This window comes from Sturnira hondurensis, unplaced genomic scaffold, assembly GCF_014824575.4.
Source record: "Sturnira hondurensis isolate 20B ecotype Veracruz unplaced genomic scaffold, ASM1482457v3 Scaffold0011192, whole genome shotgun sequence".
Taxonomy (NCBI): Eukaryota; Metazoa; Chordata; class Mammalia; order Chiroptera; family Phyllostomidae; genus Sturnira; species Sturnira hondurensis.
Genome location: NW_028083823.1, coordinates 612,914 through 631,372, shown reverse-complemented (window position 1 = coordinate 631,372; position 18,459 = coordinate 612,914). Strand labels below are relative to the sequence as shown.

The following is an 18,459-nucleotide window of genomic DNA, read 5'->3' as shown; positions in this document are numbered from 1 at the left end:
CTGTTTTACAATGCTCTGGTACAACACAAATTGGGACAAGCAGAGCAGGTGATTTTCTTTCCATCTTTAGACAAACATTGTGAGTGCCAAATGGGCCAGTGATGTGCCCTATTTCCAACTGGAATTAGAACTCCTGGCTTTTAATTCCTAATCTAGTACTCAAGAGCATCATACCATGTAGATGACTCACTTAGATATGGCAGGATGTCTTGAAGAGAAGAAAGCTTATTAGAACTTGCCATATAATTGAGCCAGTGAAGAAGGAATGTAGAAGTAGGCTGACATTTCTTGTTATCAGAGAAGTGATAACCTGAACTTTTAGACAATTTTGAACCTTTAGACAATTTTGTTTGGTTTGATGGTGAAATCACTTTCAAGAGAGCTGTCTTCAGGCTAAATAAACTGGTGAGGTTTCATTGTAGTTCTAGAATAATGTCTGAAGAGGTTGAGGAGATGATAAAGAATTAGTTCTGTGAAAAGTTAATGAAACTTTTCAATTCTACAGAGATACATTTTTATACATTATAAAGATCCAGGTGCATACTAATTACTAAAATGAGGTAAACTAATAAAAATAATAACTCCCCATAAATCTAGAATTTATATTAGTTTTTCATTAAAACTTTTACATTCCACTTTGCTGTTTTTTATTTTAAAATATTAAAATGTACAGCAAACTCTAGACAAAACAGAGATAAGTAATTACCTACTAGAGATTTTAGTATTCCTCAATTTACCACAAAAAGATACTTTGTTCCAGCATACACTATTCTATTTGCTTTGACCATGCTACTACATCTTGTGTTACTTGCATTATCCTAGAAATCCTGTGCTCATTGCAGTTTGTTTATGGATTGCCCTACCACCAACATTCTTGGAAAGAAAATAAAGTGATTGCCTAAATTAATATATTCTAAGTTGCTAATGATGAGAAGTGTGGCAGACTCTGTTGGTTACTGATTAAAAAAACATTTTACCCCCTTCTTCCTAAAAAAAAAAAAATTTGTAATAATATACCCAGTTGTAATACACCCAATAGCTAGAGGTAAATCATAATTAGTGTAAGTCACTCATAGCAATATTGTTCCCTTTTCATGATCTGTTGTAATGTCTTCTCTCTCATTATTGATAGTAGTAATTCATGTCTTCTTTTTATTTCTTGATCAGTGTGTCTAGAGACTTACCTTTTTTTAATCTCAAAGAATCTATGTTTGGTTTTATTTATACTTTCCACTTTACTGAATTCTCCTTTCTTTGTAATTTCCTGCCCTCAGCTTGATGACAGGCAGCCCTTAGGAATGTGTTTAATTAGAAGCCTGCCCCTCAGGCTGCAGCTATGAAGATAAGCTAATTGGCCTCATTCACAGAAAGACTTGGCACCTCAGTCTGTAGACCAGGGTTGTCAAACTAATAATTTCAGGACTTTATAAATGTAACTACTCCTTAACTGTTAAGGAGTTAAAATTACATTTGGCCCTTTGAAGACAGCCATGAGGCTGATGTGGCCCCTGGTGAAAATGAGTTTGACTCCCCTCTGTAGAGTCTTGCTGTGCCCTGTGAGTGGTAGCTGGTTAAGAGCATTTTCTCTCATTGGTGCCCTGGCTGGTGTAGCTCAGTGGATTGAGCATGGGCCTGTGAAGCAAAGGGTTGCTGGTTTGATTCCCAGTCAGGGCACACGCCTGGGTTGTGGGCAAGGTCCCCAGTAGGGGACACATGAGAGGCAACCACACATTGATGTTTCTCTCCTACTCTTTCTCCTTCCCTTCCCCTCTCTCTAAAAATAAATAAATAAAATATTTAAAAAAATAAAAAAAGGCCCTGGCTGGTGTAGCTCAGTGGATTGAGCATGGGCCTGCAAACCAAGAGGTTGCTCATTCGATTCCCAGTCAGGGCACATGCCTGGGTTGTGGGCCAGGTTCCCAGTGGCAGACGCATGGGAGGCAACCACACATTGATGTTTCTCTCCCTCTCTTTCTCCCTCCCTTCCCCTCTCTCTAAAAATAAATAAATAAAATCTTTAAAAAAATAAAAAAGAACATTTTCTCTCATTGGTTACAGTCCTATGGGATTGATGAGCATAAGCCCTGCTGGCCACCAGAACCATGTGACCTCTGGGTGACAGCTGCAAAAATCAGGGTGCCAGACTAGGATAGAAGCTGCTATCTGTGAGAGACCAATGAGCTAAAACAAGGCAAAGGGAGAGTACAAAGATGCTGCTGCTGTCCTCCATCCCTCAGAGTACTTCAGTAAGCCCCTGTATGTGTGTTAAATTAAATATCTGCCCCTCTGGCCGATACATAAAGGTAAGCAAGTAAACCTCTTTCACATAGTCTGAGGGCGTCTCAGTTGGCTTCTAGTGCTAGGGCAGTCTGCTCACATGAACCTTTTAAAACCATTTCTTAGTTTGCTGTAACTTTGTGGGTCTCCTGGACGTGAGCCCCATTGGCTTTCAAAGCTAGATGTTTCAGGGTCTCATCTCTCTGAGGCAGATCTTAAAAGTTGTGGTGGCTGATATGGGGTTCAAATCCTTTGCTCCTCAGGGAGAAGCTTATGGTTTTGAGTTCCCTCCTGATTGGGGGTCACTGCACCAGGGTTTAGATTTATGGCAAGATTTTGTCTCAGCCTCTCCTGCCTGCTTCAATGTGTTGTTTTTTTTCTTTCCACTCAATGTGTAGGAATTGTTCAGGTAATTCTTAGGTTTTTTTCCACAGGAATTTGTTCCATATGTAGCTTCAGATTTAGTATGTCCATGGGAGGAGTTAAGTTCAGGGTTCTTGTCTCATGCCAGAACTCTGAAATAATGAATTTTTAGCAGTCAATTTTGAATAGTGGTCATGAGGGATATTTTGGGATTTGACAGTCCTGCTGCTGCCTCTTACACCAGTACAGCTGTCAATTCCCCACTCAAGTACACTGAATTCAAATCTTAACCTTTTCCAAATAATTATAGCTACATTATAGAGGTTTTACTTTATGTAAGCTGTGTGCCACCTTGCAAAGTAATAGTCTCCATAATTATTTTTTAAAAACATGAAACCATACACTCGTCTTCATCCCCTAGCTATATAGCTTTCTAAATTGAATTGGCACAATACTCAGCATAAACAGTTTCTTAGCAACTTGTCTATACCATAGTGGCAGTTATCAAAATAATGCCTTCCTTTTTATATAGTAATTTACAAAGGTTTTATTTTTCTGTTTACTCAGAAGTTATATCTGTACATTCCTACTCTGTATATGTTAACACAGAGATGTTAAGTGACTTGTGTCACTCTAGTCATTTTCTCCAGACCATCCATCCTGTTAAAGAATCTTAAAAATTTTGGACAACCTCTTGCTGGAATTCCCCAACTTGTTCTCAATTAGGCAGCTTTTCAGGTTAGGATTGTGGTGTTTATTTCTCCCCTCATCTCTGATAGGCTTTCCTTTCCTTTCCTGTGATACTTGTTAAAGGAAGGGAGAAGGCATGTGAGCACTAAGTATAAATGCTGCTGGGCCCTCCTCAGCAGCACAACCTGAAACATTACCCATTTCCAAACCCCGCAGGGTAGGTTCTGAGCTAGTTCATCAAAGACTGTAAAACATTCCCAGCTCTACTCTGCATTATGAGTACTCCTTCAGGCCCTGAGCCACTCAAATTTTAATAAATGGCAGTGAGAAAATTCAAAACAGAAAGACACATTTTATAAAAGAGCAACTAATGTTGTGTGATAGAATCCTGCACATACTGAATTTTGTTCTAAAACTCATCTACTGTGATGAAACATCTACCTCTTGCAGTTCTTCCCTCTCAAATGGTTGTCAGACCCATCTGGAACATTCAGATTACATTTATTATTTGTATAATTTTAGCCTGATCTAAAATTACTGAGAACCTTTAATGAGATTTTTCTTCATTACACAAATTTTCAATACATCTAAAACACTGCTTTATCAAGTCTTGGAATCATTTACTCTTCCTGGATATCTTTTGTCTGCCTGCTTTTAGTAAGATAAAGAACTTTTTAAATAGCTTACAGAGACATAAGCTGAGGGGTTTTTTTTGTTGTTTTAATGGCAATTATATTAATCTTGACTTTGAGTGAATTTCATCTGATTCTCTGGCCTAAATAACAACATAAGTCTAGTTCCCAAAGAAATCTGTCAGTACCTTTCTTTCAGATCAATGTTACTTAAATTAAAAATATTTAATTTATAAACTGAGCCAGCTCACTTTTGACTAAAACTTAACATGACAGATTGAATTTTCTAGGAAACTAGCCAGAGAGGTTCAAAATGTCTTATACATTAAGGCAGATTGCTTTTTTGGTTGGCTTGTATGCCAGGCCTCTTGGGTTCAAATTCTAGCTCCAACATTTTTTTTATTAAATGACCTTGAGTATATTAGTAGGTAACCTCTCTGGGCCTCCATTTCCTCATTTGCAAGTGGAAATAGTAATTATACCTTCATTACTGAAGGTGGATGGAGTTACTACAGGTAAAGTAAAAATCTGGTTTTATAATACCTTTTGGTCTAGGCTTTCTTTTTAACCATGCAAAAGAAAAATCTGGTCATTTTCTTTTAGTCTGTATATTTTTTATTTCTAGCATGTCAAAAAACCCAGAGAAATTAAATTATGCAGCCGACCATGAAAATAAAATCATTTTCATGTGCATTATTGATGCTTAATTATCCCAAGGTGGTGTGGGTAATATAAAAGAGCCACTTTTTAATGTGTTTATCTAAGGTTAGAATTATATAATTATTTGAAATCATATACTTCTTCATTTTTGTGGATGAGATTAAATCGGGGGGGGGGTGGCTGGTGTAGCTCAGTGGAATGAGTGCAGGCCTGTGAACCACACGATCGCAGTTTGATTCCCAGTCAGGGCACTTGCCTGGGTTGCAGGTCAGTTCCCAGCAGGGGACTCACGAGAGGCAACCATACATTGATATTTCTCTCCTTCTCTCCTTCCCTTCCCCTCTAAAGATAAATAAATACAATCTTTTAAAATAAAAAAATAAATGGGGGGAAAGCAGATGGTGATCTGAAAGATTAGGAAGTGATAGGAGAAATCTCCATCTGCAGATAAAAGAAAATTGAGTAGGTCTCCATAGGTATATGTTTAAAAATGTTATTCCCCAGAGTGATGTCAGTATCATGGAGAAGTGAGTCATTTCCTTTGTTTCTTGCCTTTAAATTACAACCAGTAGGACATCCATAGCTTAACACAGGATCCTCTGCACCTGAGTGCCCAAGAGATCATACGTCTGAAGGTGGGCAGATTGGACCTCCTAAAGGGGATGGAACCAGGGGAACAGCACTGGCAGAACCCATGACTGGAACAGAAAACAATCATAGAAAATCACCACACTGAAATGGCAGGGAGAAACAAGAAAAAATAGAGATATAGAGCAAATGAAACAAAAGATAAAATGGCAGAGTAAGCCCTCATCTATCAATAATTACCCTCAAGGCAAGTTGAAGCAACTCACCAATCAAAGTCACAGAGTGGCTAGATGGATTAAAAAATAAGACCCTACTACATGCTGCCTCAGGAGACTCATCTGAGCTCTAAAGTCAAGCATAGGCTCAAAACAAAGGGATGGGAGGTGATACTCCAAGCACACAGTAGTCAACAGACTTCAGCCAAAAATGGTAACAAAAGCCAGTGGTGGGAAGTATATAATGATAAAGGGGACAATCCATCAACAGCACATAATGTTTATCATTATGTATATACCTAACACAGGACCACCAAAATAGGTATTAACATACCTAAAGGAAGAAATTCATAGCAACATAATAATAGTAGGGGGACTTTAAAACCCCACTTACATCAGTGGGTAGATCATCTTCAGTGGTGTCCAACCTGCAGCCCAACACAAAATCATACATTTACTTAAAACATTGAGTTTTTTGTGTGTGATTACATGTTGCAATGTGTTTAATGTGTAGCCCAAGACAACTCTTCTTCTTCCAGTGCGGTGTAGAGACACCAAAAGGTGGGACACCCTGATAGATACAAAGTCAACAAAGAAACTGTAGTCTTAAGTAGCAATTAGAACAGAGGTACCTAAATAGATATATACAGAATATTCCCTCTAAAAGCAACAGAATACACAGTCTTCTCAAGTGCACATAGAACTTTCTCAAGGATAGACCAGCTATCAGGACACAAAACAAGTCTCAACAAATTTAAGAAGAATTAAATCATATCAAGCATGTTTTCTGACCATAATAGTGTGTAGCTAGAAATGAACTATGAGAAGAAAACTGGAAAAACAAAAAAAATACATGGAGATCAAATAACATGCTACTAAACAACTTAGCAGGTCAACAAAAAAAAAATCAAAGAAGAAAATTTAAAAATATATGGAGACAAATAAAAATGAAATTATGAAATACCAATGTATGAGATGGAGGAAAGCAGTACCAAGAGGGAAGCTAATAATGATACAGGCCTACCTCAAGAAAACAAAAAAAAATCTCAAGTAAACAATCTAACCTTACATCTGAAGAAACTAGAAAAAAGAATAAATGAAGCTCAAAGTCAGTAGAAGGAAAGAAATAATAAAAATCAAAGTGGAAATAAATGAAATAGATACCAAAAAGACAATAGAAAATATAAATAATTCTAAAAAGATAAGGTTGATAAACTTTTAACTAGATTGACTAAGAAAAAAGAAGGCTCAAGTAACTAAAATCAGAGAAAAAAAGAGAACTTACAGTAACTATCACAGAAATGGAGAGGATCAGAAGAGACTATTATAAACAGATGTACATCAACAAATTATAAATCTGAAGTAAAAGAATAATTTTTTAGAACGCTACAACTTTCCAAAGTTGAAACAGTAATAAAAAAAACTCAAAAACAACAATCCAAGATCACATGGCTTCAATGGTGAATTCTGTCAGGAATTCAAAGAAGATTTAATACCTATCCTTCTAAAACTCTTCTAAAAAACTGTAGAGGAAGGAATGCTTCCTAATGCATTTCAGGAGACCAACATTACTCTCACACTAAAACCAGACAAGGAACACACACACACACACATGAAATTACAGGCCAATATCCCTGATGAACACATATGTAAAAAATCTCAACAAAATATGATCTTGTGGAATACAGTCCAGGGATGCAAGGATGGTTTAACATCTGCAAACCAATTAATGTGACACACCACTTTAACAAAATGAAGTATAAAAATCATATAATCACCTTAGTAGACTCAGTAAAAGCATTTGAACAATTCAACATCAGTTTGTGATACAAATTCTCAGTAAATGGGTGTACAGGAAAGTACCTAAACAAAATAAATGCTCTATATGACAAACCCACAGCTAGTATCATACTTAATAATGAAAAACAAAGTTTTTCATCTAATATCAGACACAAAACAAAGATACCCACCCTCACCATTATTACTCAACATAGTACTAGAAGTTCAAAATAGAGCAGTCAGGTAAGAAATAGAAATAAAAAGCATCTGAATTAAAAAGGAAGAAGTAAAGCTGTCACTATTTGCAGATGACATGATTTTACTTATAGAAAACCCTAAAGACTCCAACAAAAAACTATTAGAAATAATAAACTAATATGGTAAATCAGTATACAAACATCTGATGTGTTTCTATACACTAAAGTGAACAATCATAAAGACAAAACAAACCCATTTACAATTGCATCAATAAAAGTAACATACTTAGGAATAATTTTTTAAGAAATATTTTTTTAAAAGATTTTGTTTAGTTTTAGACAGAGGGGAGAGGAGGGAGAGAAACATCAATGTGTGGTTGCCTCTTGCCCGCCCCCTACTGGGGACCTGGCCTGCAACCCAGGCATGTGCCCTGACTGGGAATCAAACCAGTGACCCTTGGGTTTGCAGGCTGGTGCTCAGTCCACTGAGGCACACCAGCCAAGGCCCTAGGAATAAATTTAAGCAAGGAGGTGAAAGACCTGTACACTGAAAACTATAAGAGACTGTTGAAAGAAATTAAGAAAGACACAACGGAATGGAAAGATGACCAGTGCTCATAGATTGGAAGAATTAATATTATTAAAATGTCCATAATCCCTATAATCTACAAATTCAATGCAATCCCTATTAAAATCCCAATGGCATTTTTCACAGAAATACAATTTAAAAATCCTAAAATATTATGAAACTGTAAGAGACCTTGAATACCCAAAGCAATCGACAAACAGAACAAAGTCAGAGGTATCATACTTCCTAATTTCAAACTACACTACAAAGCTACAATAACCAAAATAGTGCAGTATTAACAGAAAAACAGACACAATGATCACAATGGAACAGAATTGACAGCCCAGAAATAAACCCACACTTATATGGACAATTTACAATAAAGTAGTCAAGACCATACAATGAGGAAAGGAAAGTTTCTTTAATATATCTTTTTAAGTATTTTTTATTGATTATGCTATTACAGTTTTTCCAATTTTCCTCTTTATCCCTCCTCTGCCCTGCAACCCCCAACCCTCCAGCATTCCCTCCCCTTAGTTCATGCCCATGGGTTCTTTGAGTTCTGTTTCCTATCCAACTTTTTCATCTCTCCCCATCTATTTTATGCCTACTAATTATGCTTCTTCTTCCCTGTACCTTTTCCCCCAATTCCTCCCCTCCCCACTATTTTTTCCTTCCCCCTCCCTACTGAAATCCCTCCATGTGATCTCCATTTATTTGATTCTGTTCCTGTTCTAGTTGTTTACTTAGTTTTTGTTTTCATTGTTTTTCTTTTTTTTAGGTTCATTTTTTGATAGTTGTGAGTTTATTGTCATTTTGCTGTTCATAGTTTTGATCTTCTTTTTCTTAGATAAGTCCCTTTAACATTTCATATAATAAGAGCTGGGCGATGGTGAACTCCTTTAACTTGACCTTATCTGAGAAGCACTTTATCTGCCTTTCCATTCTAAATGATAGCTTTGCTGGATAGAGTCATCTTGGATGTAGGTCCTTACCTTTCATGACCTGGAATACTTCTTTCCAGCCCCTTCTTGCCTGCAAAGTTTCTTTTGAGAAATCAGGTGATGGTCTTATGGGAACTCCTTTGTAGATAATTCTTTCCTTTCCTCTTGCTGCTTTTAAGATTGTCTCTTTGCCTTTAATGCTGGGTAACTTGATGACGTGCTTTGGTGTGTTCCTCTTTGGGTCCAACTTTTCTGGAACTCTCTGAGCTTCCTGGACTTCTTGGAAGTCTATTTCCCTTACCAGATTGGGGAAGTTTTCCTTCATTATTTTGTTCAAAAAAGTTTTCAATTTCTTACTCTTCTTCTCCTTCTGGCACCCCTATAATTCGGGTATTGGAACATTTCAGATTGTCCCAGAGGTTCGTAAGTCTCTCTTCACCTTTTAAAATTCTTGTTTCTTCATTCTGTTCTGGTTGAATGTTTGTTTATTTTTTCCTTTTGTTCCAAATCATTGCTTTGAGTCCTGGTTTCCTTCCTGTCACTGTTGGTTCCCTGAATATTTTGCTTTATTTATTTTGGGTATCTTTCATTTGTTTTTTCATTTTGCAGCCAAGCTCAATCAGATCTGTAAGCATTATGATTACTAGGGCTTTAAATTCTCCATCTAATAGTTCAGCTATCTCCTCATTATTTAGCTCTCTTTCTGAAGTTTTGCTCTGTTCTTTAACTTGGGCCATATTTCTTTGTCTCAGTGCACCTGATAAGTTGTAAGGTCTGGAGGCTTATGTACTCACCAGGGCAGGGCAACCCTCTTCGCTGCGCTGCAGTGCTGCCTGTGGGGGAGGGGCCAGAGAGGGAACAATGCAGCTCACTTGCTGGCCTCTAGCCCACTTTTCAAGGAACTCCCATGGGAGGCTGGGAGTTTCTGCCACTGCAGCACCATCTGTAGTCCACAGTCAATCAGTCTCAGTTTTGTCTTCAGCCAGCCCCCAACCCCCATGCGGACCACCACCTCCTCATGGGTTCTTACAGGCTTGGTTGTTCTGTTTGACTATTTTTTTAATGCCTTGGTTATCGGAGTTCCATGCAATTTGATTTCTGGCACTTCTGGTTGTTTATTGATTTTAGATTGGTTGTTATCCTCCTTTTGGTTGTGTGAGGAAACAAACAGTTTCTACCTATGCCTCCATCATGGCTGGAACTTAATACATAGTGTTAACTTGAACAGAAGACCCAAAACATAAAATACACAGAAGAAAGCATAGCCAATAAGCTTCTTGACATTGGTCGCAGCTATATTTTGGGGATTTTACTCCTATAGCAAGGGAAACAAAAGCAAAAATAAATGTGACTACATAAAACTAAAAAGCTTCTGCACAGCAAAGGAAACCATCAATAAAATGAAAAGGCAATATAGCAAATGGGAAAAGATAATTTGCAAATCATACATTCATAAGGGGTTAATATTCAAAATATATTTTAAAAGCTCATGCATTTCAACAACTAAAAAATGAGCAAAAGATTTGAATAGACATTTACAAAGAAGAAGACATACATATGTCTAACAGGCAGGTAAAAAGAATCACTATCACCAGCTACTAGGAAATGCAGATGAAGAGCACAATGTGATATCACCATCACATTTGAATGGCTGCCATCAAAATGACAAGAAACAACAAGTGTTGAAGAGGATGTGGAGGAAAGGGAACCCTCACAACACTGATGATGGGAATGTAAATTATTATAGCCACTATGGAAAATAGTATGGAGAATCCTCAATAACTTAAGAATAGAACTACCATATAGTGTAGCAAATCCACTTCTGGATATTTAGCTGAAGAAATCCAAAACACTAATTTAAAATGACATCTGCACACCTATGTTCATTGCACCGTCATTTATAACAGCCAAGATATGGAAGCAATATAAATGTCCATTGGTGGATGAATGGATAAAGAAGAGCTAGTATACATATACAATGGACCGTTACTCGGCCATAAAAAAAAGAGAAAGAAATGTTGCCATTTATGATAGTATGGATAAACCTAGAGGATATTATGCTAAGTGAAATAAGTCAGAGAAAGACAAATACCACATGATCTCATTAATATATGAAATCTATAAAGTAAAATAAATGAACAAACAAAACAAATACACCCATGGATACAGAAATATTTGGTGATTGACAGATGGGAGGGGTTTGGGGGGGTGGGTGAAAAAGGTGAAGAGATTAAAAAGTACAAACTGCCAGTTATTAAAATATTTACAGGTATGTAAAGTACAACATAGGGAGGGAGTATAGCCAATAATATTATAATAACTATGTATGGTGTCAGATCAGTACTACATTTATTGGGTGATTATTTTGTAAATCATATAATTGTCTAATCACTATGTTGTACACCTGAAACTAATAAAATATTATGTCAACTGTAATTGAAAAATTTAAAAAATTCTGTAAGTGAAAAAATAAAATTTCATAGCAGAAAATATAAACAATTCCAAGTCTTGGAAAAGACTCCTGTGTTATTTTAGGAAGGATCCAGAGTGAGCACCATGATTTATTTGTAATTTTTTGTCATGAAAAATGTAGGCTGTAGGTCATTTAAACCAATAAATCTGGTTTGGGGTTTTTGTTCATTATGTTAACAGAACCAACAATTTTTTTCATTTGATATTTCTTATGTTTTTATCATACTGATTTTCAATTTATTTTGTCTTTTATTTTCAGAAGGAGTTTTGGAACACCTATACAAAAGCGCAACAAGGAGAAAGTAACAGAGGAAGTGACTGGTTTCAATTTTATCTTACCTTTCCATTAATTTTTGGCCTCTTTATTATCCTCCTTATCATTTTCCTAATCTGGAGATGCTTTCTAAGAAACAAAACTCGCAGACAGACAGTGACCGAAAGTCACATCCCTTTCCCTCAGCATCTTAATATTATTACTCCACCTCCCCCACCAGATGAAGTGTTTGATAGCAGTGGAATGTCACCAGGCTTTCTGGAATATGTAGTTGGGCGTTCAGATTCTGTCTCTACTCGCCTGTCCAACTGTGATCCTCCACCAACCTATGAGGAAGCCACTGGCCAGGTGAACCTTCAGAGGAGTGGAACAGAACCTCATTTAGACCCACCCCCAGAGTATGAGGACATCATCAACTCCAACTCAGCCAATGCTATTGCTATGGTGCCTGTGGTCACCACTATCAAATGAAACTGCAAACTTCTTTTTACTGTAATCATTTTTAGAATACTAATGAAAGAACTTTCTAGCACTTTACCACTACATAAATGTGCATCGAGTATTTTATTGGACTCTGACAGCATACCACTTCACATTTTCTGATTTGATTTTCATTAGCTTTGTTTCCTACTATATAATCCTTATTTGTGCTCATTTTAGCTATTGGAAATACATGAAGAGGGAAAAACAGTAGAGGTCTTCATGTGATGTGATGTGATGAGTTATACATATGTGTGTGTCATGTATATTTACATATATACATATGTGTATGTCAGCCCAGTACATGTGCAACTTATGTCTAAATCACCTGTAAAAAGAATACTACTCACCAATATGGGGGGGGGGTCACCAATATGTGTAATAGGTAGCAATATGCCATTAAATTTTGAAAATAAGATGAACTCAGCATGTTTTCTAATTCTTACTGGCTTTATTAACTTTTTTCTTCAACTACCTTAAAAGGGAAAAATGCATGTAGTCCATCTTGATTTTCAGAACATCTCAGAAAGACAGAGGGAAGGCACAGTAAATAATAACTTGCTTATAGTGTATAGCAAGAAAATTATTAGTCATTAGTGGCATTTGGCTAGTTTTGTAGGAGAGATTTTTGTTGTTGACTGTCCCACCCCCAATTAAACAGTGTTTGCTTACTATCTTTGAATGTCTCCTGCTATTTGTAATAACATCTTGGTGGAAAGGATTTCCTGCCAACATCATAATTTCTAAAGTAAATATAGGTATTATTGACAGTGAATACATAAAGACTTCTCCTTTGATCTTTGGTGGCACTAATTATTTTCTTCTTGCTGTTTCATTGCATTTTACTCTACTGTCTACTCCCTCTCCTACCATCACAGAATCTTTAAGCATCTAAGAATTTAGCTGAAATTATTGAAATTATTTTAATGTTTTTGTATAGACTGAAGTCTTTGCCTCAAGATAATTGAGGGAATTTCCTGTTAAATTAAGAACTGTGATTTTTAGATTGCTCTCCAGTTGGTGGAGGAAGATTGCTAAGTGTGTTGTGCCAGGTGCACAATAAATCTCATTCTAATAACTTCATAGAGCTCTCATTGTCTTTGCTATTTCATTTTGTATTTTCATCAGATTTTTTTAAATTGCAGGATTTTTACTTTTCCCTTGGAGCAGAGTGAACAGGCTGTAAATGAACTGCCAACACAAACTAGCTCAGAAAGAAAAAGTAAGACAGTTGTTTTCATATGAAATTCCATAATGTATGTACTGGTGGGAAATTCATTATATCAGTCAGGGAGATGTGTCTGCTACTCCCAAAAGCCTCCTCAGTGTTGGGTAAAATGGTGGATGAGGCCACAGAATGCAGGTTTCAGAAGTGTCATATCCTGCTGCCTCCATCTCCATCCCTACTGACCCCTCCCTCAATCTTGCTGTGGAACCAAAGGAAGAGGGAATGCTAAGGAAAATCTTAAACTACCACTAAAATGACATGAATTCTAATCCCCTTTTGCAACATACTTGCCCTGGCACTTTGGGAAACACCCATATCTGATCCTCAAATTCCTTAACTCTGAAACTGCAGTAAAATCTTGGGTCTTGCCCTTCTCCAGTGGCTTCAAAGGATCTAATGAAATGGTGTGCATGAAAGTTACTTGTGAGATGTTAAGAGTCATCTAAGTGTAAGACCATAGCATTGTTCTTATTGTACGTGAAAGAGAATTGTCTCCCTCTCTTTCTCTAAAATTTATCAGAATTTTCACATAGTGAGAAAAAGAGACTGCTGCTCTGTAAATTGCTAACATGTTCCTAATCTGAGTGTAAGGGTTATTAGTTAAACTCTCATTCTCTAGTCTATACCAAGGCTGTTCCAATGTAAAGACCATAGCCAGCTCAGCACAAACAGGATTAAGCGAATGTTAGAAAGGTATCTAAAATGTGTGTACTTAGTTAATAGGTTTTTTAGCTTTCATGGGCTAAAAATGAATCCATCTTGATGTGGTCTCAGCAGAAATATTGTTTTGAATTTGGTCATGAGTACATGGTGATCTTGGCTTTTAGTGAAAGCTGTAAGTGGAAGTATTTTCTACAGTGACTTATGTGTGTATGTATGGATATTTTGGGTTATTTTAAAATGAAAAGTAATGCTCCTTTTGTGTAGACTTTTTTAGGTCATTCATATTAGGTCTTAGATTAAACCAGCAGTTTTCCAAAGTGTGGCCCATGAGCTCCTGAGAGTCCTTCAGATCCCAATTTCAGGGTGTCTGTGAGACATTTTCACAATAACACAAACATTATTTGTCTTGTCGCTCTAATGCTCTGTCTCAAAATTGTTGAAAATCAAAACAATGCCCTCTTCCCACAGATCTTTTTGCTGCTTTGGAAAATATAGCTATTTTTCTTTAAAATGTTACTTATGTTAATATGCAAATGGCTTTTTAATTTTTAAATGTATAAATACTTTATCAGTTTTTAATTTCATTTTCTAATGTGGCAAATATGGATAGATGTCAACTCTATAAACAAAAGCTCTTTGGCATCCAGGTCCCAAATAAATTTTAAGAGTATAAGGATGTCTGGAGACCGGAAGTTTGAGAATTGCAAAATTAGACAAAGGAGCAGAATAAAACATTACTAACTATGTATTCTTGTAACTTTATTTTACATTTTAAACTCCTGATAGTGGATTTGATTCTGTCTCTTAGAGATACCTGAATTGCAGTATATGAATGAATGTTAATCCTTGAAGCAAAAGCCAAATTCTTAAACTGATCAATGACCATAGCTTTTTACATGGTTAGTCAAAGAAAGCACTCTACTCCATAGTGACAACTGGCATCAGCCCCAGGTCCCCTGGCAGCATTGATGACAGGATAAATAAAATACCACTTTCTTCAAGAAGCATTTTCTTAGCTTTGTTTGGTTTGGTTTGGTTTGATTTTGCTTTGGGTTTTACATTTTTAAAAACCTTTTGCCTACCCCATCTGGTTTTATAAGCTGAATTTCTTAACATTTGTTATAATTAAAGGGGCTTTTCTGGAACAATATATATTTTTATGCTTTTGCCTTTCTTACCTGATTGATATTACATTCACCATTCGTCGTTTTCAATAAAGGTTTATTTTTGCAGATATATTTAGTACCTTTTTTAAGCAGTAACTAAATTGAATCAACCAGTTTGCATTCAAATAAAGAATGGGCTTAATAGTAGGTCTTCCAGTGGAATGGTTTCTAAATCTCCACATGCAGTGGTGGTGTCTGGAATCATAGAACTGGCATTATCTGTCTCCCTACTTGAATGCCACAGTGAATTATATCCATTTAAAATAAATTAAATGACTTCTTTTTTCTACTGAACATTACAAATACTGATACTGTGTTTGATTCATTGTTAATTATGACTTCACAATTGATGTTCTGGAGGTTGCTTTAACTTGGTTCTGTGTAAACAGCATGTATTTTATTATAATATTTCACATTTTGAAACACCTGGTTTACATTAAATTATGGTATTTAACTATTTTTGTGTTTATACTAGGTAAGGTTTTTCTTATGTTTCTATGTTTTTGGTATGCTAAATAAAGCTATTTTTAAACCCAAGAGATTTCTTCTAACATGTCTTAATTTTATTATGATTAGTTAATAAACATGCTACATAAAATCTTATTAATTATGGTCTTTTTAACAAGGTCAATTATGTTTCCTTTTTCTTATGAATGTAGGGACTATTGCTCAGTAAAGAAATCAGGAATTATCTGGGGACAACCTCAGGGTGCTATCAATAAGAAATAACGTTCTCTACTGCTTTTGAATGATATTAGTATGACACAAAATGGGAACACTTGCTCCAAAATGATAGACTGAACTCTCTGCAGTAGTGTAGTTTGTCAAGTACTGGGAATAGTTTGTCTGCAGATATCAAGGAGCTGGTTTTTTCCTCCTTAGCAGAACAGCTTGCACTTGATATTTAGAAGATGAGAAAGGAAATCACAAAATGGAAACATTTGTAACCACAGGAAAGCTTGTTAAGTATAGTTACCTAAAAAGTAAAAGCTAATGTGATATGTCACTAACCAAGCAAATGTAAATATGAGTTGATTTTTATGGTATAAAAATTTTAAATTATTATATTCAAGGAGGAATTTTTTTAAGGATTTATTTATTTATCTTTTAGAAAGGAAGGGAAGAAGAGAAGAAGAGAGGTATCAATGTATGGTTTCCTCTTGTGCGTCCTCTGCTGGGAACTGGCCTGCAACCCAGGCATGTGCCCTGACTGGGAATCAAACCACGATCGTGTGGCTCACAGGCCCACACTCACTCCACTGAGCTATGCCAGCCAGGGCTTCAAGGAGGAATTTTAAGTATAAATTATAAGTCTAAGTATCCATCTTGTAAGCATCAGGCCCCAAAGTGTTGTTCAAAATATCATAACAAGGAACTTTTAAAAATATATAGCAATTGCTAATTATATAAATTACATATTTGTTAATACAGCCATGAAACCTAACACCTAGATCAAGACATTCCTAGCACCACAAGAAGGCTCCCTCATTCCCCGTCCTTAGAGATAACACTATTATCACATATATTATAATAACTCATTTTTTCCAATTTCACAATTGGCTGTGACCATATGGACTTGCCTCTTTCCCTCTTTTTGAAGTCTTCAGGTATTTCAGAAAAGTTCAAAATAGAAGGTCCAGAGCTGCTCTTCTGTGTCTTTGTCCTCCTTGAAGTTACCTATTCATTCTCTCTAACAAAGCCCTTTGTACATACCTGAAACTCTTTGAGGGTAAGAATTGTATTTAATCCTCTTAAATCACTTCCCCAAACATATCCAATACCTAAAAAGTGAGAGCTTTTTAAAGACCATGAATTGCCCAAAACATCAGTAGCATTCTAGTAGCTGGTCTTAATGCTTGTCTTCTGCTATAATTCTTACCGCCTGCTATTTCCCTAAGCTTTTTTATTTTGTATGGTGACATTTTTAAAAATTTCATTTTCTTTTAATTGTTCAAGTACAGTTTTCTGCCTTTTACTTTCATCCCAGCCCACCCTCCCAGTGCTCCCCACCGCCCTCCCGTTTCTAACCCCCCTTGTTATTGTTCCTGTGTCCTTTATACTTGTTCTTGCAAACCCTTCCCCTTTTCCCCTGAAATTCCCTCCCCTGTCCCCTCTGGTCACTGTCACCCTGTTCTCAATTTCAATGTCTTATATTTTGCTTGCTTGTTTTGTGACATTTTGTTCACAGTAATTTTAATCACTTTTTAGATTTCAAAACTCACTATAATCTTGTTCCACAGATTTATCTGACCATATTTTCTTCCACTGCTGAGATGTTAGATATTTACAAAAGGCTTACCTTGAGTAAGACACTAAGAGGATTAGAAAGCGAGGGTGCCTACAGCCCTTGCCCTCTGGGGATTTTGTAATCAGATTAAGTCTGGGATGACCTTCTAATCTGATTTAGTGTAACCCTTAATTCCACTCCAGATCATAGTCATGTATATCAGTCTATGTTGTGATTTTATAAGATTTAGTGATAGAAATCAATTTTCAAAAACTTTTAATATATCCCTAATACATATATTAAACAGATGAGACTGCAGTGGTTGACTATAGACATGGGAAGCTTGGAACCTCACCATCCGTGACCTTTCAAGTCACTCCCTCTTAGTCCAAGTTGCTGTAGCAAACATTAAAATTTGATTAACATATTTGGAAAACCACTGTAATATGACATCTATTGATGCCCAAGTTCATAGTCCCTCATCTTCCCACAAAAAATAAACTCTACAGAATCTCCTCCACTGACAGAATTCTTCGGGGTAAAAATGCTGTTTTTGACCCAATTGTTCCTACTCACAATTACACCATACTGGCCACCAACATACATTATTAAAATTATGTTTGAAGAGAGAACCATGCAATGTTAATGGTTCTGATTCTTTGTGTACATCATTTCCATCATCACCATACTTCTTGCTACATTTTCAATACACAGCCCTTTTACATTTGTAGAAAATGGTTTTAATATAATCATAAGTCATATTTAAAAATAAGCAGAGTGATGTCAATGAAAACTGTGGCATGGGGAATTCCAAAAGCATGTTCTTCCACAAAAGCAACAAATAAACTGGCTGTGTTGCAGCTGATCAAGGCCTGACAGGTTCACAGTATTTGGGCAGATGGCAGAAAATGCACAGAGCTATGGGGAGATTTGATATGCCTTTATTTAAGGGTGGGCAATCCAGACATGCTGCAAGCTGCATGTCCCCCTGCATGTCTCTGTGTGGCACACTGCATGTTACCTGTCCCCTCTGCAT

At 36.3% G+C, this 18,459-nt stretch overlaps 1 protein-coding gene across 2 annotated transcripts in view; it reads left to right on the top strand.

Annotated features, from left to right (window-relative positions):
* PRRG1 (proline rich and Gla domain 1) overlaps positions 1-12,623 on the top strand; it is a 100,329-nt gene extending 87,706 nt beyond the window's left edge. For both annotated transcript variants that reach the window (XM_037059552.1, XM_037059553.1), the window contains exon 4: positions 11,645-12,623. In XM_037059552.1, coding sequence (XP_036915447.1) covers positions 11,645-12,130 — 486 coding nt within the window. In that variant the 3' untranslated portion in view covers positions 12,131-12,623. The remainder of the gene's footprint in view (positions 1-11,644) is intronic.
* Positions 12,624-18,459: the final 5,836 nt, after the last annotated feature.